The sequence below is a fragment of the Ahaetulla prasina genome, chromosome 3 (assembly GCF_028640845.1).
Source record: "Ahaetulla prasina isolate Xishuangbanna chromosome 3, ASM2864084v1, whole genome shotgun sequence".
In the NCBI taxonomy this organism is placed as follows: domain Eukaryota; kingdom Metazoa; phylum Chordata; class Lepidosauria; order Squamata; family Colubridae; genus Ahaetulla; species Ahaetulla prasina.
In genome coordinates, this window is record NC_080541.1 from 166,687,319 (window position 1) to 166,709,253 (window position 21,935).

A 21,935-nucleotide genomic window follows, 5' to 3' on the forward strand; every position below is an offset into this window, starting at 1 on the left:
ACTGAAGCCTCCGAGTGCACTTCAAGGGGAGCCCCATGTAGAGAGCATTACAGTAATCCAAGCGAGAGGTAACGAGAGCATGAGTGACTGTGCATAAGGCATCCCGATCAAGGAAGGGGCGCAACTGCCGGACCAGGCGAACCTGGTAGAAGGCCCTCCTGGAGACGGCCGTCAAATGATCTTCAAACGACAGCCGATCATCCAGGAGGACGCCTAAGTTGCGCACCCTATCCTTTGGGGCCAATACCCCGCCCCCGACAGCCAGCCGCGGCTGCAGCTGACTGAATCGGGATGCCGGCATCCACAGCCACTCCGTCTTGGAGGGATTAAGCTTGAGCCTGTTTCTCCCCATCCAGACCCGTACGGCTTCCAAACACCGGGACAGCACTTCAACAACTTCAATTGGGGTGGCCGGGGTGGAAAAATACAGCTGAGTATCATCAGCGTACTGCTGGTATCTCACCCGAAACCACTGATGATCTCACCCAGCGGCTTCATGTAGATGTTGAACAACAGGCGAGAGAATCGACCCTGGGACCCCACAAGTGAGGCCCTCGCGGTCGACCTCTGCCCCCCCGTCAACACCGTCTGCGTCCGGTCGGAGAGATAGGAGGAGAACCACCGATATACGGTGCCTCCCACTCCCAATCCCCCCAGCCGGCGCAGCAAGATACCATGGTCGATGGTATCGAACGCCGCCGAGAGGTCTAATAAGACCAGGGCAGAGGAATAACCCCTGTCCCTGGCCCTCCAGAGATCATCCACCAATGCGACCAAAGCTGTCTCCGTGCTGTATCCGCGGCGGAAGCCGGACTGGAACGGATCTAGATAGACATCTTCATCCAGGTATTGGGGTAGCTGTCGCGCCACGGCACTCTCTACAACCTTCGCAACAAAGCGAAGGTTGGAGACTGGACGATAATTACCCAAAATAGCTGGGTCCAGGGAGGGCTTCTTAAGGAGGGGTCTCACCACCGCCTCTTTCAAGGCGGCAGGGAAAACCCCTTCCAATAAAGAAGCGTTGATAATCCTCTGGAGCCAGCCTCGTGTCACCGCCTGAGTGGCCAGTACCAGCCAGGAAGGGCACGGGTCCAGTAAACATGTCGTGCCGTGCAGCCCCCCCAACAACCTGTCGACGTCCTCGGGAGCCACAGGGTCAAACTCATCCCAAATGGACTCAACAAGACGTGCCTCCTCTCCCTCGCTTGGATCATCCCAATTTCGGTCCAGACCGTCCCTCAGCTGAGCGATTTTATCGTATAGATAACCGCTAAACTCCTCGGCTCGTCCCTGCAACGGGTCATCCCGCACCTCCTGGTGTAGGAGAGAGCGGGTCACCCGAAACAGGGCGGCCGGGCGGTTATCTGCCGACGCAATGAGGGTGGAGGCGTAGAAACGCCTCGCTTCCCTCATTGCCACTAGGTAGGTCCTAGAATAGGACCTAACTAGTGTCCGATCAGCTTCGGAGCGACTGGACCTCCAGGTGCTCTCCAGGCGTCTTCTCTGGCGTTTCATCTCCCTCAGCCCCTCGGAGTACCAAGGGGCCGGACGAGATCTCCGCCGGGTCAGAGGCCGCAAAGGCACGACACGGTCCAAGGCCCCGGCCGCGGCCTGTTCCCAGGCCGTGACCAGTTCCTCAGTCGTGCCGTGGGCCAGTTCCTCAGGGAATGGCCCAAGCTCCGTCAGGAACCTCTCGGGGTCCATCAGGCGCCTGGGACGGAACCACCGTATAGGTTCCGTCTCCCTGCGGTGGTGAATGGCGGTTCGGAAGTCTAGGCGAAGGAGAAAATGATCCGACCATGACATTGGTTCTGTTACTAAGTCATCTAACACCAGTGTGTCCATAGTTTTCCCTATCTAAAAGCAAAAAAAGTTCTCATAGCAGTTTCACTGAAACAAAACAAAAATGCTCTACCCCAATAATTAAGAAAGGGTTTTTAAAAAAACTTTTAGATTTCTTCTGGTTTTATCACCATTTTGCCACCATGGCTTCTGTGTTTCTTGGAGACTTAAAAATAGCTACTTAAAAAAGTGATCCCTGGATTGTCCACTCCAATATAAACAATTTCTCACTCAGTGTTGCTCCTGTCCACTTATTTACAGTATTACCCATGACATCTAAAGTAATATTCAAGGTTAGACAGAATTAAAGGAATTCTAGCATAATAATGCTTAATTAAGCTTTTCAGTGCCATGGTAGCCTACAACATTCTCCAGTTCCAGGCCAATTAGGACTTCCACAACCTTGGAAAAGCTGGATAGACAACCAATTCCCATTATTATTTCCTCCAAAGAAACAAGTATTATGTAACATCAGACTGAAATCAAAATTAGAATTAATTATTTGAGAGTATGTGCACACGACTGTGGATATATGTGAAGCTGCAGGGTTGTGTTCTTTGACAAGCCACAATTGTAGTCTAAACATTACTTTTCTCCTCCCCTCTCATGAAATATTGCATAAGCAACAACTTTTATACTTTGACAAATATATATTGGTATTAGAAGGATTAAAGATCAGCATAGAAGATCACAGAATTTTGTATTAAATCAAAGGCATACTGTCAAATGTCCCAGGGAAGCATGAGATCACTTGAAAATATTGTGGAATTTGGAGGCCTCCAAAAGCTGCTACAAAATAAAAACTTTTGATGTGCCAAAATAGAGAAACTATAAAATGCATATTATTACCCTTAATTTTGTTTTTCTGAATACTTAATTAAATATAATTATACTCACATGAATTAATTTATATTTGATTAAATAAATATTCTTATATATTAATTAAACATAAATATATGCTCATCTGATTCTGAATTGTGTGTGTCTCATCCCTCTTGAAAAAAAAACACTTTAGTGATATAAAGTCAGGTTTGATCCAGAATAACTTATAACTCCAAAGTTAATACAATCTTGCTAAAGATCTCTACTTCAGATTCTACACAGTCTTTCCCTGGCAGAGTACACAAAATCTTGAACAAGTTATTTGACATGATAACCAGTAGATTATTCTGATAATAAAGTGATATTGTTCCTTGGAGCAACATTACTTTATTATCAGAGTAAATGTCCCACAGTAGACAATTCAAATAGCCACTTTGTTCAGTGATTCACAACTGCCTGGTCAGTATGTGAGTTTCTTCAAGGTATGTTCTCTAGAAGGAGCATAGGGTGAGATAGGGTGCTGATTTGTATCCAATGTATTCCTTAATAAGATACATCCAATTTGATTATTTATTGAAGTAGAAGCTCTGAGCAATGCTTGTTATTGTCGCATTGCTAACACATAACCTGTCATTATCACTTACCTTCTATTAACATTATGACTGACAGACTAGGAGAAAGAAATGTGCTTCGGCACCTTGAAGACCAGCAAATTTAATATGATATAAGATTTCACAGGCTATAATCCACAAGCAGACATTTTATATAGGAGATTTATTTTTTGTAAGGAGGAAGACTACTAATAATTAAAACAAGGACAATATTCTTCCAAAGCTAAAAATCACATGCTGCTCTAAAGCCCAAGAGATGTATGTAAAGATACCAATGGGGTATACTTAATCATACCTCGCTGTTTCTATAGGTCAGTTTCAATTTCAGAACCAGGTAGTTAGAGAGGATCATTTAAAAAAGTAATAATCTAATTGCTTATTTTATTTTTGTTCTTCCGTCTCCACTTTCCGCTCTGTGCTGTCGCTTGCGCAGAGCACAAAGTGCTAAAATTACTAAACATTTGGCTGGGAAGGGGTGCTGTAGATGAATGCAATGACAAAAGGACCCAGATTGTTGGGGGGGCAATAAGTTGACTTTGTAAATATATACAAATAGAATGAGACTATTGCCCTATACATTGTAAGCCGCCCTGAGTCTTCGGAGAAGGGCGGGGTATAAATGTAAACAAAAAAAAAAAAAAAGCCATCTGTACTTATTGCAGAAATACATGAATCAATCCTGAAAATTCAAAAATCATATATTAATAATGAAATTCTTGCTTTCTCTTTTCCAAAAATGTTTGAAGTTCACCTTCATTACATTTCCCCCTTGTTTGATGTGATCACTTTATCTAGCATAAAAATATTCTGTTCTTCATTTAGATTCAGTAAGAATTTCTGGAACAAGCTTTCAAATTAGGGGAAATATCCTACATATTTTTACTTGGAACTAAGTTCTATATAATTTAATGGAGTTTAACTTTGAGGATAGCATTTGTCCCTGGTTTTTTTAATCATCAGAAAATTATATAGAATAGCTAGCAAGTGTATTGTTAAATAATATGGTTACAAGTTCATTTTGATTTGGTATGCATGGAATGAAGAACAGAATTGTTTGAAGAACAAATTGTGGCTCAGGAGGAAATGTCTTAAACAGATGTAATTATGAGACTCAAAAAATGATTTGTGTTACTGCTCCACAGTGATGGGACAATTGTGTCAACCGTTTTTTGTTAGCTGCTTTAAGATAATGATACCCACATGGCTCGTATGTGAGTTTGAATTGATGTACTGACCAGATAACAATTTCCATATGACAGGTAGTATTTTAAATTACATGGAGATAGACTTACCTCTGGGAAGGCAATCCGGTTAGCTTACTCTCTGCCGCATCTGTATTCTGACATAATAGCAAATAAGCTATTGAGAGAATTATAGGAAAAAGTATATTATTTGGGTAGATCTTCATTTTCTTTTAGCAAAATCAAATGCTTTTCATTTTTATTTTTTTTGTTTGAAAACCTTTGAGAACCCACTTGGGAGTGGTCCGGGTTTTTTTTTTTTAGAGTGTATTTTGTGACTCAAATGTTCTTTGGTACTGTGAATCATTGACAAAAAAATAAATAAAAATTTTTTTTTGGGGGGGGGGAACCAATCAAACTGGGTTCTCAATGGCAAACATTTCAAGATAGATTGACATATTTAAACAAGCTTTTGTGTCAGTGCCAAAGTCCACTAATAGAACTAAATTCTTTGTTATGAGGCCCATATATTTAGAAATTGAAGGTATAAGAACATTAACTTTATTGCTGCTTGTTTTTTCTACATGTGGTTGTGGTATTTAGGAGTTAAGATTCTACTCGCACATATGTGTTAGTCATTCCCGACTCTAGGGGGCGGTGCTCATCTCCATTTCAAAGCTTGAGAGCCAGCACTATCTGAAGACGTCTCCGTGGTCATGTGGCCGGCATGACTCAACGCCAAAGGTGCATTGGAACGCTGTTACCTTCCCACCAAAGGTGGTCCCTATTTTTCTACTTGCATTTTTTATGTACTTTTGAACTGCTAGGTTGGCAGAAGCTGGGACAAGTAACAGGAGCTCACCCTGTTATGCAGCACTAGGGATTCGAACTGCTGAACTGCCGACCTTTCGATTGACAAGCTCAACATCTTAACCACTGAGCCACCAGGTCCCTATTTAGGAGTTAAAGACAGCATTATTGAAGGGAAAGTCAAAACAATCAGGAGCATAAATTTTATCCCAATGGTTTCCACTCTCTTCTTCCAAGTGCAACATTTAACATATGGGAAGTTTCCAGATAAAGATACTGGATTTCACTAATATTAACACTATTTTGACATGTGTAAATTTGACTAGGAAAAAAAAACATGGCCATATGTAGCAATGCATTCATCTGATACATATGTACAAGTCAGATAGATCTATGATATGTTGGATCATGCCACGCAGATGACTTTGTGGTGCTTGCTAGTGGGAGACAAAAATATACCCGCTGATTGTTTCTCTGCAATGGCTAATTAAAGTCCCCAACCTGGGATAATATTGGGACTTCAAAACAAATTATCCTTAATAGACTTGTTTTCCATGAACTCTTGATATTTCTTTAGCCAGCCTATTGTAATGATATTTTGCAGAAATATCACTTTTACAGTTTTACAGAACTTGGATTGTCTGATTTAGTCAGAAGCAGAAGGCCTCGTCACTTTTTTCTGGTCTAGTTTTCTTTAATCAAAAATCTGAGAATAAATTACTGTAAGCTACAACTTTATGTTTTAATGAGCAGATGGTAAGATTCCAGTAGGAATTTCCCTGGTTTGGCATTCTGCAATATATATATATAGGGCAATGCTACAAATAAACAGTCCAATATGCATCAGCATTATAGAAAATAGATACCCTTGATAATTTTAGGACATATTTGAACTAATGCATGACAAAAATACCCTTACATAGTTGACAGAATAAAACAGAGAAGTAGCTTAATATACAAAAATATATAACTTTCTGAATGTCTCTGCCTATTTTAAAAAAGTTGCTAATTCTACATCAGTGCATGGGTCCATGGTTAATGTTGCCAAAATTAATGCCATGTCTTCTAGAAACTTCAGCCAGTTTTCCAGGAAATGGACTAAGAAAATAAATAAGCAAAGATTTTTTAAAAAATAATTATTATGCTGTCATATTCTATGGCTTTATAAAGCAGATTGAGCCCCTATGTTGTCTATCAATATAGACAGATTACTGCAATGCTCTCTACATGGGGCTGCCCTTGAGGTGCACCCGGAGGCTGCAGTTAGTCCAGAATGTAGCTGCGCGAGTAGTAATGGGAGCCGCTCGAGGCTCCCACGTAATACCACTGCTCCGTAGTCTGCACTGCTTCCTGTGGTCTTTCGGGTGCGCTTCAAGATTCTGGTTACCACCTTTAAAGCGCTCCATGGCTTAGGACCCGGATACTTACGAGACTGCCTGCTGTTACCGTATGCCTCCCACCGACCCGTACGCTCTCACAGAGAGGGTCTCCTCAGGGTGCCATCCGCCAAATAATGTCGGCTGGCGGCCCCCAGGAGTAGGGCCTTCTCTGTGGGAGCATCGACGCTCTGGAATGAACTCCCCCCTGGCCTACGTCAAGTGCCTGATCTTCGAACCTTCCGTCGTGAGCTAAAAACATATTTATTTACTCAAGCGGGACTGGCATAATAGTTTGATTTTATATTGGGGTTTTATTAATATTTTAAATTTTAAATTCATTTTTAACTATCAGCCGTTTAGTAATTGCTATATTTTAATTTCTTTTAATTGTATATATCTTGTATTTTATTTCTGGCTGTACACCGCCCTGAGTCCTTCGGGAGAAGGGCGGTATAAAAATTTAATAAAATAAAAATAAATAAATAAAAATAAATATCGCTGTAATAAAGACCTGATTTGACTGAATCGTAGCTAAGCCTTGCTAAGATTAGACTTAAAACGGATAAAATATGGAAATAGAACTGAACAGTAGTAACCACAATGAGTAATGAAGATGACACAAACTCAGTTTGGGCTTCCTTTGGGCTATATGAATTCAGCCATTCTTACCATCTGTTCAAGTGCAGTTTGCAAGTCAGATCTCACTGTACAGCAAAGCTTTAGAAAATAATATGCTGAACCTACCAATGAATTCACTTAGGGAAAACAAAATGCACACCGCACAGGGCCCTAAAGAAAATGGCAATTCATTTTTCCCCATTGTCTGTCTCAATAAAATAGTTTCCAGCATCCAAGCAGAGTGAGTTATTGCTTAGCACATATTGGCTGTCATATTTGCCTACTCAGTCACTGCATCACTAGAATCTAAATCTTTGATTTCTACAGCAAATGGAAAGAAGAGAGAAGTAACTGACAATATGAAATCTTCCTTTAATTTAATATGCCATGTAAACCAGACACCAGGAATCTCTCCAACCCAAAGCCTGACCATCCTCTAATAAAAATGGCCAAATATTTTCCTTCTCAGCATCTAGCAAGAATACTGAAGCATTATATCTATTTTAGCTACGCTGACAGTGGCATTGGAAACACACTTCATATGATTGAAGTTATTTGTGGCTCTTCCAGAAATAAAACAATCAAGCACATCTCCAGTTCCAGAAAGAGAAGGTGCCACTTTAGTGAGTGTGTGATGCTGTCAGCCAGGAAAGTAGAAAAAAGGTTGGAGAGATTCAGGCATATCACAGGTGAATAAAACACATCTCATGTTGCAGGAAGTTACATATTAAAAATGATGGCTAAAAACTACACTCCCATATGCATTAACGTTAGAAAGCTGCAAATAAATGTTGGGTCCTTCACTCTCAAGCTGTTCAGCTGGTGCAGTGACCTTCAAGGTAATGTCCCCAAAGAGCAGCCGTTATTCCTAGCCTCAGGCTCTCCACATGTGTTGGATGGCAGCTCCAAGCATTCCTAGCCAAAACTGAATTTGGCTAGCAATTCTGGAGGGCAACCCACTGGAGCTGTTCCAGCATCTGGGTTATTTGGCACACTCTGCCACACTAAATGCGAAAGGCAAAAGATGGCAATCTTTGCATCACCACATGTCTCAAAACTAACCCTGTGGTGGAATACTATCTCACTAAACAAACCCTGGAGTGCATGAGCTATGAATGAAAGAAAGCCAAGAGAAAGAAACTGATCCAATGGTTTTCAGCACAAAGACTAAACTTGACTCACGATAGCAGGGCTCTCCAAACTTGGCAACTTTAAGACTTGTGGACTTCAACTCCCAGAATTCCTCAGTTGGCTTAGTCTTAAAGTTGCCTGGCCTAATATATAGAGACGAAGTAGCATATTAAAACCTCCAAGTCATGTGATGGGGAAACTGGAGCAGCTGAGAACAGTAAAGTCAGTTTCCAATGCAGCATTTTATTGCCCTGTTTGAGAGGACTTTTCTTAAAAATTACTAAAGGGAGAATTGTTAGATGTACAGTAAATTCCATCAGTCTGGCTAATAATAAGTTGCTTCTGTAAAAGTTGTCATTATTCACCTTGTCTGATTTTAACCTGAAGATCAATAAACACTATGAACATTTTCCCCTCCCCCAAAGCTGTAGAGAAATATCTTGAAAAAATCCTGATGCAACTAAAGCTAGGTTAGCTCGTCCTCTAGTGGAAAACTGTAGCCAAAAAAAAAAGGCCTTTGCCAGTTTGCCTACTAAGACTTACAGTAGAAATTCGCCAGTATTCAATACTGTGGAATTTGCAAAGTTACATTGAAGGATTATTATAGTTGATTCTATAGAGGATACTGAATGCCAAGGGATTCAGTTAAAACGTAGTGGTAATTATCACCCATTATCACTATACTGAATGCAATTTGCCTCCAAATGAATGCACACATGGGCTTGACAGATCTCCTTCACAGAAACCTCCGCAGGAGAGGATGCACAAATGATAAAAGCAGCAGCATCACACCGTGTTTTTGTAAATTCTGCCCTTTTGTACAAGTGTTGTGGCTTGGGACATAATGGTGCAAAAGTTGCTTTTGTCATGTTGATCAAAGCATCAGATCATGCGCTTACTTTTCTCCTTACCCCAAAATCACAACCTATTTCTTGCCTGCAATGAGTAACTGATGAATCTAGTAAAATGGTATTGACTAGATCAATAATCTAATTTTTTTTAAAGGTTTGCAATAGCTTAATGTTACCATGGAAAAAGTCAATTGCATTTAAGACCTACAAAGAAAACATGTAGCATCTCTAGCCATGATGCAGCATCTATGGCCATGATGTATGTAGGAATTTATATCTCACCTAATGGTGTGAATAATTTACAACAAGTAAAGACTAAATCATTCTAAAAGAGTAAAATATAGACTACAAAATAGCAGCAGAAAAAAAACCCTTTAAAAAATAGCAATTGATAAACCAGCAAGTTGGATTACATAATGGAAGACTTTCCTGATGTTCTAGAAATTTGCTAGAGAGAAGGTGTGATTGGTGTCCTTCAGAAAAGCACCCTAGAAGGTGCCTTGGCTACTTGAAAGATCTGATCTTAAGTACTATTGGAACATAAATGATGGGTCTTTGATGGCAATTTCAATAATCCGGTTAATATATATATGGGTAAAACAGTCTTTCTAGTACCCAAATAATTGGGGCACATTGTGTTTTCTAAAAAGTTGAAATATTATGTCCTGTAACTAGGCCTACAAAATTAAAGTGAGCTAGGTTGTCCCTTGTTTCCTCTCAAATCTTGTCTATTTTTCTGTTTTTGGCTTTGTTCCTGAAATGAAAATTTTAAAACTCTGCACTCGTTCTTTTTTACCATCTGTATTTTGTAAAATCAGTGCATGAAAATAATTCTCTTTCCAGTTAATTTTTCCAGTAATTTTTCCAATGATTTTGAAATTATATATATTAAGTTATACCATGGTTTTTGCCAAAATGCACACATACATTTCTGCTTTAGTTTAACACTAAACAAAAAGAACCTTAATATATATATAGTAATACTTAGATATTAAAGAATCTTTGATGAGTTGGCGGTCATAGAAATTCAAATTCTAAGGAAATAAATATAAATAAAAAATAAGATTTTATTATTCGTATTTTGCACAGTTTTGTCAGTATAGAAATGCCAATCACAAAGATAACTTCCCTCATGACATTGAAAGAAAGGAGTAGAGAAATTCAAAGAAGGCAATATGGTAGGGAGAGAAAAATGGAAAAAGTTCAAACATAAATTACAAGTGTATCACCCAATCGATTTTGGCAATTGAAGTTTCTCCTAGATTAAAAGGAGCTTCCTTAGTGTGGTAGAGCAGTGTTTCTTAACCATAGTAGCTTGAAGATGGATGGACTTCAAGTTCCAGTATTCCCCAGCCAGCATTGAAGTCTACCCATCTTCAAGCTGCCAAGATTGAAACTGCTAGAGCTCTGCGAACTAAATTTGAATAGATTGGGAGTAACAATTTACAATTTTCGGGAACTTTCTTTTGAAAGAACTCTGTGAAACTAATGTTCTAAGAATGGTTTCTACAATACAAAAGACTGGTGGAAACTATAGGTCATCTTTAGATTTCTATTCACACTTTTCCATTCAACTCATATAAAATGTGATTGTTATTTATTTCAACTTCATATAAATTGTACATTCTCATCTAAATGTTAAAGCAAAATTTAGAAGAAACATAAATCTAGGGGAGTTTTCTAATACCGTACTAATGTTTCAAAATTGGAAGGGCTTTGATCCAGTTAAGAAGAAAAAGTACTTCTCCACATCAAAGATGTGACAGATTTGTGTCTCTCTGATAAAACTATCATTTTAGGAAGGAATATTTTATTATTTTGGTGGGGGGAACATCTTAATCAATTTGCATCAAGTCCTCTTTTTTTCCTAAATGAGACAGTCTTTTTTTTATTATTATTACTTATCGAGATTGCAAACTGAATTGATTAGACTCTGTGCTGTTAGCTGAGCTTCTTTTCCCTGAGGAAAAGATTAACCCTTGAAGATTAGGCTGGGTGGATTTCAGACAGCTAGTGCCTGGAAATATGGCTGTATTCCTGAAAGCAAAATCTTGAGGAAAATTAAAAAGTGTTTTGCTGGAGTCATAGGGGTAGAAAGAGACAAAATAAATTTCTCAGTTTAGTCAGGTTAAGAGGCAGTTGTCAGATAACGCTGTGCCTGTAACAAGCTCCAGTGCTTTGTCTCCTTGGCATTTTCTCTGTAGATACAAGCTTTGACCTAACAAAACAAATGCAGCTTCCAGTGAGAAAAATAGGTTTAATGTTCAGAGATGGAGACTGACTCTTCACATAACTGTAATCAGGCAATGAATGGGGAACTCTTTTTAAGATTTGGGTATCACTGTAATATAAATCTGACACCTTTCACACAATTCCATTAGCTTCCCCTCTATGCTTAGGAATAGCACTTGTGTGTTATCCATTCTTTATGATTCACAAATTAATGGTCATGTTGCCTGTGAGATATTCAGAGTAATTGACAAGCTATGCCTTGACAAAAAGAGAATTCATTTTCTTCCAAAATAAACCTTATTTGTTTTGTAGAGCTAGGAGGCTTATTTAGAGTGTACTAACATAACCAAGAGGTTCAAGTTACAGGGCTGGTGCTGTAGCATCATCTGAAGTACTGAAGCCATTTCTGGCTATGCCACATTTTAAGATGATACTGAAAAACTAGAAGGTATCCCAGTATCCAGCGTCGCGGGCAAGATGGTCGCAAACCCCGATGTCTCCAGGGTTTGTGCCGATATCCCCCCAGCTAGGGGGTCCGTCCAAATTCTGGATCGGACCATAGCTGCCTTGAAGGGGCAGCGAAGCCTGGGGGAGCCGCCGGAGCGAATGGGGAGGCAGCAAACTCCCCGGAACTCCGGATCTTTATCCCCAACCCAGCGGGGAGGAATGCAGTGCCATAGTCCATCATGGCAGCTGCACCAAAGCCGCGGTGGCCACAAGATTGAACAGGAGGAACTAGCATTAAGAAACAAATTGTTGAAGTCGGGTGAGTTATGATCTCACGAAGAAACAGCTTTAAAATAGGCACAAGCTATGGAAAGAATTTCTAGACTGGCAGCTAATTGAATAACAAGTGAAAGTGTAAGAAACCAATTAAGAGAATACACATTCTGGAAGTGAAAGAGCAGGGCTTAGAATGGAAGTAGAGCCCCAATCAAATAAGGAAAAGAAAAAATTTTTTTAACTAAGCAATGGTTTGGAGATTCCTAGAAGTTTTAATGGATTATATTGGAAATTAAAGAAATAAAAGAAAAGAGTAAAAGAAGTTATTGAACTGTTTTTAAGCAAAGATTTCAAATCCCTCTAATCTAACCCTATGGAATATTAAAGATAAGAACAGGAGATGAGAACATGTAAGGAAAATAAACTGAGAATTATAAAATGGATTTTGTCCTCCACGTACCAAAACATTTGAGAACAAAGGAACTTTGTCACCAAAATGGCTACTTACTTTCTGTGAGCTGTAATTGTTTCAAAAGGAGACATCTAGAGGCAGAGGAAGATAGCTAGAGTCGAATATCTTTCTTGTGACTATTCCCATGAGAACTGGTGTCGCTGGGACCACACAACAGTTTTAGAAGAGAGTTTCAGATGGTATGTCTCTGGACTATTAAATTAAATTAAGCAGAGAACTTTTTATTCAAGTAAGAATTCCAGAGGCAAGGAAAGATTGCAAGAATGGAATAGTGGACTATTCCCACGAAGAAAGCTTTGTTGATGTGGACACATGACTTTTTTTTTGAAATGAATTAATGGCTGCTTTTAGAATTATGTGAAGAGTTAAATTAGAAAATGTTAATACCTATGTTGTGACACTTATAATAAAAATAATTGAGGTTTTGGGAAATGGAGGGAATGATATTAGAATAAACTGGGATAAGAGGGAAATGAGTGCGATTATGTTGAGAAAAAATTATTATTATTATTGTTGTTGTTGTTTTTCTCTTTTCTTGTTTTTACAAATAATTAAGGTAATAAAATGATTTGATAAAAACTTCTAAGGAAACAATTAAACATATTGGGGAAATAATTGGGGGAAATAATTAGTGATCACCCTTGTAAATGTTAATTTTTTTTGTTTGATATTAAAAATGGATTAGATGAGAAACTTTAAATATATGTTATTGATTTAGAGGCAGAGGAAGATGATAAGGGAAGAAAGAAATTGTCTATGTGATCTCTGGGCAGTTTTAAGAAAATGATTTTAGATGGTCTGACCTCTGATTAGTAATGTAGATATAAAGTTGATTGGTGAAACTTCAAAAAATGTAAATAGAAAATTTATTAAGGAATTTATGGGGAATTAACCACAGGGGACTAGACTTCACTCAAATACTCTTCTGAATGCGTTAAATTTGACCTTTTTTTCTATCAGATTTTGTGCAAATGAATAATTGAATTTAGGAAGAAGAAGGAAGATTTATTGTATTAGATTATAATATGTGAAACTTAATATGTTTAAAAATGTACCTGACCAATAATTTGTTCAAAATGATTTTTTTTATTATGTTTATTTAAAAAATTGGCAAAAAACAAACAAACAAAAAACTAGAAGGTATCCCACAGCAGATGTGGTATGCAGCAGATGTGACAAGGAAAGTCCCAGTTCTGGGTCCCCTCAATCATAGAAGTTTACTGGGTATTTTTGAGTCAAACATCCTCTTTCTATCCAACTTATCTTGTAAGCTTTTGTCTCTGTGTGCTCTACAGAAAACACAAAATACAAATCTAGCAGATACAAATATTCACAACAGAAACCAATAGGGGGAAACAGTCTGAATCCATGTGACAAGTCTGTGATACATCTGGTAATTATTAGCCCGGGGAAGAAAAGGTTAAAATAGTAGATGATAGCTGTCTATCAAAAAAAAAATGTGTGAATTAGATGCTGCTGTCAACTAGAACTAGCACATGGAAAATATTTGGGTATGGAAAACAACTAAAATTCACTTTAATTAACTGATTTATATCATGAAAGCAATTTGATCTTGTTTTGCTGCAGAGTTTACCTGATTTAATTCAACAAAGTAATTTCTATGTCCTCAAATCACTTCAGGCCAGTTCAGTAGAAGGAGGCTTGTCTCAGCTTTCTTCCCCATTCCTGATTGAAGTATTTCCAGGATAGATAGTTTTAGCACAAGCTTGCAAATCAACATTGTACTTTGAATAAGCTCCTAGGGGGTGCTGAGAATTATCTACATTGATCAAAATTGCACAGAACTGAAGAGAAAGGACAACAGATACCATGACACAAAAGCAGAAGTAATAGTCAAAAAGTCAGTGATTCAGATCATCATGTTCCAGTCATAAGAACAGCCAAGTATAGAAAAAAATATCTGAGAGCTTGAGAACAGAGCAGAACTTCCCATTCGAAGCATAAGAAGTCACTAGAGTCAGAAGCAACTAAACATTAAGCTTAACCCGGCGTTGCCTGGGTATTTATTTATCCCAATCCTGTATTAGACAGGAAGAGCAACTTTACCCTGAGCCCTGATTTCGGCGAGAATTAAATTAGTTAAAAATATTTTCCCTGTGCCCCCAGAAGTGTCAAGTAAAATGATACCACCTTGTTGTTTTGCTAGCTGATCCATGATCATTTGATGTACTTTTCTCCATGATATATGCACTAAGATGTTTGACGTTGTAGTTCTTTTCTCGTATGTAATCTGCATGAAGTACGCATGTAATCTGCATGAAGTAGTGATGCAGGCAGGCTGAGTTGCAGTAATGTTTTATTGATCCTGGCCATACATTTGTCCTCAAGAATAATCAATGCCTTGTTGAAATGTCCAGACCAAACGTAATTTCTAATGTTGGATTTTCCCCCAAACCAGAGGGAGTCCCCTTGTGGAATACTGCAAAGCGTTACCATGACAGCTCCACTGTGCTGTAGAGTAGAAGTCATTTTAAGGCATAACAGACTGTATTTTAACATAATACCCCAAGGGGTGTTAGGGGTGTCTTACCCCCACAGTATTTTTTTCCAGAGCGTAAGTCATCTGCCTACTAAATTTGGTTGAAATTGCTCGAGGTGTTCCAGAGTTATGCTGGACACACACACACACACACACACACACACACACACACACACACACAGAGAGAGAGAGGGGGGGGGGGAGAGAGTCATTTATAGATAGTTAGATAAAGACAATCTGTATGGCTACCCAACTCATTCCTGGTGACTCTTGGTAGACTAAGATTTTGGCAAGGTGGAGTTGGTGAGTACTATGTCAAAATGATGTGGAGTTCACACTGCTTGGCTCCTGTGGGCCATCCATCTCTTCTTTGAAGAATGTTGAACAGCAGTGATCCCTACTCTTTTTGGCACCAGTGATGGGTTTCCAGAAATTGATTTCTTCAATTGACTGGAGGTGCGGGGGGGGGGTGGATTTCAAAAGTCAAAATTCTAACCAATGTTAAACCTATCCTACATTGCTTTAATGCAGTTACTCAAGTCTGTAACTAAACCAATTAGATGCTATCTGTGGACCTAATTCATAATTATAAACATTTACCTTTATGAAAACCTTGAGTTATGTTAGATTGTGCCTTCAAATGAACTTCCAGTCCAGAGGTGGGTTTCAGCAGGTTCTGCTACTCCTTTTGAGTAGTTTGGAGAACTGGTAGTAAAAATTCTGACTGGCCCCGCCCCCATCTATTCTCTGCCTCCCGAGTACCAGCTGATCGGGAGGAAATGGGGATTTTGCAGTAACCTTCCCCTGGATTGGAGAGGGGATGGAGATTTTACAGTATCCTTCCACTGGAGTGAGGTGGGAATGGAGAGTTTACAGTATCCTTCCCCTGCCATGCCCACCAAGCCATGCCACGCCCACCAAGCCATGCCATGCCCACCAAACCACACCCATAGAATTGGTAGTAAAAAAAATTGAAACTTACCACTGTTCCAGCCTACTGAAAACCTGAAATTGGGCCTCCCTTCCTTATTCAGATATTTTACCCACAATATTAATCTATGAAATAGATGATCGTATTTGTTATCAAGAAATAAAAGCAAATCTCTTTTGCTCAGAGAAAATGTTTACTTTTACATATTTCCATGTTATTGGCTTTGGGAGATATTATTGTTTGGGAAGATTTATAACAGAAAATATGTTTACATGACAACTCAGGTTTCTTGCTGGTACAGAGTAAAAGAATGGCCTTTAAAAAGACAACCTTCCATCAAAGGTCAGGGAAAGGATAAAAGGAGAGTAGTTTACAGTCATATCACAGCTGTACCAGGTTGGATAACCGATAGCTTTATACAATGGAAAGAATGCATGGAATGAAACCCTGAAGATTGGAGCGCACCTTCTACAAAAAAAAGTATTTTTCAGGCTGGTTCTTGCATGAAAGAAAAACAGAGATAAGTTTTATTCAGGGCATAAGTGTTCTCTTTTCCTTTATAGGGAGAGAATAAGTCAGATAACTATCTGAACAGCACAAGTCAGAGAGGATAGATGGAAAGAAATAAAAAAGGGTTATCCTTATTATCCGGTTGTATCATCATCAGAATAGCTAAGCAACCATTTTTGGAGGGAATAAAACAGACCATGTTGCCTCCACTTACTGTTGGAATAACTTTAAGATGCATTTTTCTGTTCTACCTCTGAAGTATGCTTATTTATTTATTTATTATTTATTTATTTATTTTGTCACAACATCATACAAAAAGATTATATAGTATATACACATATAAACATATATAGGAAGAAGAAAAGAAAAACAATAGGACAGGAACGGTAGGCACGTTTGTGCCCTTATGCACGCCCCTTATGGTCCTCTTAGGAATGGGGTGAGGTCAACAGTAGAAAGTTTTTGGTTAAAGCTTTTAGGATTATGGGAAGAGACCACAGAGTCAGGTAAAGTATTCCAAGCACTGATGATTCTGTTGCAGAAGTCATATTTTCTGCAATCTAGATTAAAGCGGTTTACATTAAGTTTAAATCTATTGGTTGCCCTTGTATTATTGCAATTAAAGCTGAAGTAGTCTTTGACAGGAAGGACATTACAATAGATGATTCTGTGAGTTAAACTTAGGTCTTGTCGAAGGCGACGGAGTTCCAAGTTTTCTAAGCCTAGGATTTCAAGTCTGGTGGGATAAGGTATTTTGTTGTTTTCAGAGGAATGGAGAACTCTTCTTGTAAAATATTTCTGGACACGTTCAATTGTATTGATGTCAGAGATGTGGTGAGGGTTCCAAACAGGTGAGCTGTATTCTAGAATTGGTCTAGCAAATGTTTTATATGCTCTGGTTAGTAGTGTGGTGTTTTGGAAAAGAAGCTACAAAATTAGGTTTACAACTCTTAGAGCTTTTTTGCTATGTAGTTGCAGTGGGCTTTGGCACTTAGATCATTTGACATGAAAACTCCAAGGTCTTTAACGGGATGGGGTCGTCTGTAAGGTAATGTCCATCTAGTATGTACTTAGTTTTAGGGTTCTTTTTTCCTATATGTAAGACTGAGCATTTGCTGGTTGAAATTTGGAGCTGCCAATTTTTAGACCAAGCGGTTAGATGGTCAAGGTCGTTTTGAATGATAGAAGTGTTGTCTGTGGTGTTAAATAGTTTGACATCGTCAGCAAAGAGAACACAATTACTTGAGATATGGTCACAAAGATCATTAATGTATAGAATAAAGAGTGTTGGTCCAAGGACGCTGCCTTGAGGAACGCCACTCTTGACAGGAACAGGATTTGATAAAGCATTGCCAATTTTGACCACTTGTTGTCTGTTAGACAGAAAAGTAGATATCCATTTGTGGAGGGGTCCTGAGATGCCATAGGATGTTATTTCTTCTGCGCATGCGCGTTATGGCGGCGTTCTGAGGCTTCATGGAGACGGCGGCTGAGAGTCCTCGGGCCGCAATGCCGCTCTGTTGGCCGCCTAGCTGCTGGGTCCCCGGCTCCGGGTATGCGATCTTTCCGGCAGCCGAGAGCGAGGTCTTTGGACCTCATTGAGCTCTCGGCTGCTGAGTACGGAGCCGAAGTCCTTAACAGCAGCGGATGGCGGCGGCCATGTTGGGGGGGGCGTGAGGAGATGCCCGGCCTGACTCAGCTGTTTGTCGGCCGTTTCGGCCGCGGATGTTATCAACGGCTGGGGAGCGTGCCAAACATCGACGGCGGTATGCTGAGTCCTGGGTGTTGGACCGCAGGTAACATCGGTGGCTGGAGTGGGGCCTGCATGGGCATGATTATTGCCCCTCCCCCTCCCCTTCTCTCCTCCCTTCATGGCCCGGAACATCGTTCTTCCCCCCCATTGCTGACTTTTTGCCACGGCCTGCCAAAAATGCCGTAATTCCATCTACGGCTTACATCTTGGGTTGTTTTTTTCCATCGGCGACTGAGAGGTGGCTTGGCCTGGTCATTTACAACAGCGGCACAGCGGCGCGCTGGAACCTTATTGGGCCCAGCGGTAAAATCTGGCGGCTGATGGGTGGTGATATGGACACCAGTATGGACGGCACTGATGGCACTGACGGTACGGGCGGCATAATTTCGTCCTGATTATCGTACCACACGGGTTTGTCCCGTGATGGTACGTTGCCGGGAACCCGAGGGATACTTTTATTCCGGCTACTGACTTTTCCATCTTTGTAGCCGAGGAAACAACCAAGGGGAGGCTATTATGCCAATCTCCGAGAGGGAGGTCATTAGATCTGAACCGGATTTTCGGCCCTGGTTGTTTCTGGACCCTTCGGACTTTCTACGGACTATGACCAATATCACTGCCCGAGTGGCCAGTAATATGACTAATATCGGGTCTGACGATCTACAGGTACGACCGGAACATCTCCGCCGGTCAGGAATGGACATCTTTTCGCTGTTTATTGACTATCTCCCATGAGATACTCGCTCGCTGAACTACGACGACTGCGAGGTTCCCCCACCTCGCAGGAATGGCCCTCCAAACTATCAAGGGCTTACCTTAACAAAGGGTCTTGGGACCCAGAGAGGTGGCATGCGGCCAAGAAGAAGTTGTGGGGTTTTTTAAATAGCTTTTTAAATAAGGGTTTTTTAAGGGGGGGGAGGGATTTGGCGGGTGGGGGTGAGAACCCGCCGGGGAGGGATCCAGCCCCTGTGCTAGTTCGCGGCACTATTCCACCTTGTCTGAAGGCAGGGGGGGAGGACGTTCCAGGTTCAGAGGGTTGTTCGATCTGTACGGTAAGTGGGAGAGGCAGATATGGCGGGGGGGAGGGGCCGTATCGTGTTGAGGGAGCACGCGTTCGATGTTTGAGAGCGATCGCGTGCTCCGGCCCCTCAGTCCCGACCCGTTCCCCGGGTGGCCATGATCCTCAGAGCTTGGATCTTCGGCTGATGTTATGTAATGCTCGGTCCGTGGTTAATAAGGCCCCCCTGATTTGTGATCTTATTCAGGGGGAGTCCGCGGACCTTATGGGTATTACGGAAACCTGGTTGGGCCCAGAGGGGGGGGTCCCCCTTGTCGAGATGTGCCCGCCAGGTTTCCGAGCATTCCATCAGCCGAGGGTCCAAGGTAGGGGTGGGGGGGTGGCGGTTGTTATTAAGGAGGATCTAGAGCCGAGGGAGACCACTGTTCCTCAGATTGCCGGCTGTGAATCCTCTATGCGGTGGGGCTATAGGAATCAGTTGGGCTTGGTGATCGCGTACCTGGCTCCTTGCTGCGTGACCACAGCCCTGCCTGAGCTGTTGGAGGTACTCGCTGCTGTGGCGGTCGAGACCCCCAGACTTATAGTCATGGGGGATTTTAACCTGCCATCAGTTGGCTTGTCATCGACGGCAGCTCGGGAGTTCCAGGCTTCCATGACGGCCTTGGACCTGATTCGAGTAAATGATGGCCCTACGCACACGGGGGGAGGCACGCTGGATCTGATTTATATCTCTGGACAGTGGCTTAATGATCTGGTGTTAGATGATTTAGTAACAGAACCAATGTCATGGTCGGATCATTTTCTCCTTCGCCTAGACTTCCGAACCGCCATTCACCACCGCAGGGAGGCGGAACCTGTACGGTGGTTCCGTCCCAGGCGCCTGATGGACCCTGAGAGGTTCCTGACGGAGCTTGGGCCATTCCCTGAGGAACTGGCCCACGGCACGACTGAGGAACTGGTCGTGGCCTGGGAACAGGCCGCGGCTGGGGCCTTGGACCGTGTCGTGCCTTTGCGGCCTCTGACCCGGCGTAGATCTCGTCCGGTCCCTTGGTACTCCGAGGGGCTGAGGGAGATGAAACGCCGGAGAAGACGCCTGGAGAGCACCTGGAGGTCCAGTCGCTCCGAAGCTGATCGGACACTAGTTAGGTCCTATTCTAGGACCTACCTAGTGGCAATGAGGGAAGCGAGGCGTTCCTACGCCTCCACCCTCATTGCGTCGGCAGATAACCGCCCGGCCGCCCTGTTTCGGGTGACCCGCTCTCTCCTACATCAGGAGGTGCGGGATGACCCTTTGCAGGGACGAGCCGAGGAGTTTAGTGGTTATCTATACGATAAAATCGCTCAGCTGAGGGACGGTCTGGACCGAATTTGGGATGATCCAAGCGAGGGAGAGGAGGCACGTCTTGTTGAGTCCATTTGGGATGAGTTTGACCCTGTGGCTCCCGAGGACGTCGACAGGTTGTTGGGGAGGCTGCACGGCACGACATGTTTACTGGACCCGTGCCCTTCCTGGCTGGTACTGGCCACTCAGGCGGTGACACGAGGCTGGCTCCAGAGCTTCTTTATTGGAAGGGGTTTTCCCTGCCGCCTTGAAAGAGGCGGTGGTGAGACCCCTCCTTAAGAAGCCCTCCCTGGACCCAGCTATTTTGGGTAATTATCGTCCAGTCTCCAACCTTCGCTTTGTTGCGAAGGTTGTAGAGAGTGCCGTGGCGCGACAGCTACCCCAATAGCTGGATGAAGATGTCTATCTAGACCCGTTCCAGTCCGGCTTCCGACGCGGATACAGCACGGAGACAGCTTTGGTCGCATTGGTGGATGATCTCTGGAGGGCCAGGGACAGGGGTTATTCCTCTGCCCTGGTCCTATTAGACCTCTCGGCGGCGTTCGATACCATCGACCATGGTATCTTGCTGCGCCGGCTGGGGGGATTGGGAGTGGGAGGCACCGTATATCGGTGGTTCTCCTCCTATCTCTCCGACTGGACGCAGACGGTGTTGACGGGGGGGCAGAGGTCGACCGCAAGGGGCCTCACTTGTGGGGTCCCACAGGGGTCGATTCTCTCGCCCCTGCTGTTCAACATCTACATGAAGCCGTTGGGTGAGATCATCAGTGGTTTCGGGGTGAGATACCAGCAGTACGCTGATGATACCCAGCTGTACTTTTCCACCCCGGGCCACCCCAATGAAGTTGTTGAAGTGCTGTCCCGGTGTTTGGAAGCTGTACGGGTCTGGATGGGGAGAAACAGGCTCAAGCTTAATCCCTCCAAGACGGAGTGGCTGTGGATGCCGGCATCCCGATTCAGTCAGCTGCAGCCGCAGCTGGCTGTCGGAGGCGAGTTATTGGCCCCAAAGGATAGGGTGCGCAACTTAGGCGTCCTCCTGGATGATCGGCTGTCGTTTGAAGATCATTTGACGGCCGTCTCCAGGAGGGCCTTCCACCAGGTTCGCCTGGTTCGGCAGTTACGCCCCTTCCTTGATCGGGATGCCTTATGCACAGTCACTCATGCGCTCGTTACCTCTCGCTTGGATTACTGTAATGCTCTCTACATGGG

General features: G+C 42.2%; 1 protein-coding gene across 1 annotated transcript in view; it reads right to left on the reverse strand.

Annotated features, from left to right (window-relative positions):
* The window catches only part of C8A (complement C8 alpha chain), a 69,681-nt gene that overhangs the window by 42,765 nt on the left and 4,981 nt on the right, over positions 1–21,935 (reverse strand). The window contains exon 2 of the mRNA XM_058178541.1: positions 4,568–4,634. Within this exon, the coding sequence (XP_058034524.1) occupies positions 4,568–4,634 (67 nt within the window). The remainder of the gene's footprint in view (positions 1–4,567; positions 4,635–21,935) is intronic.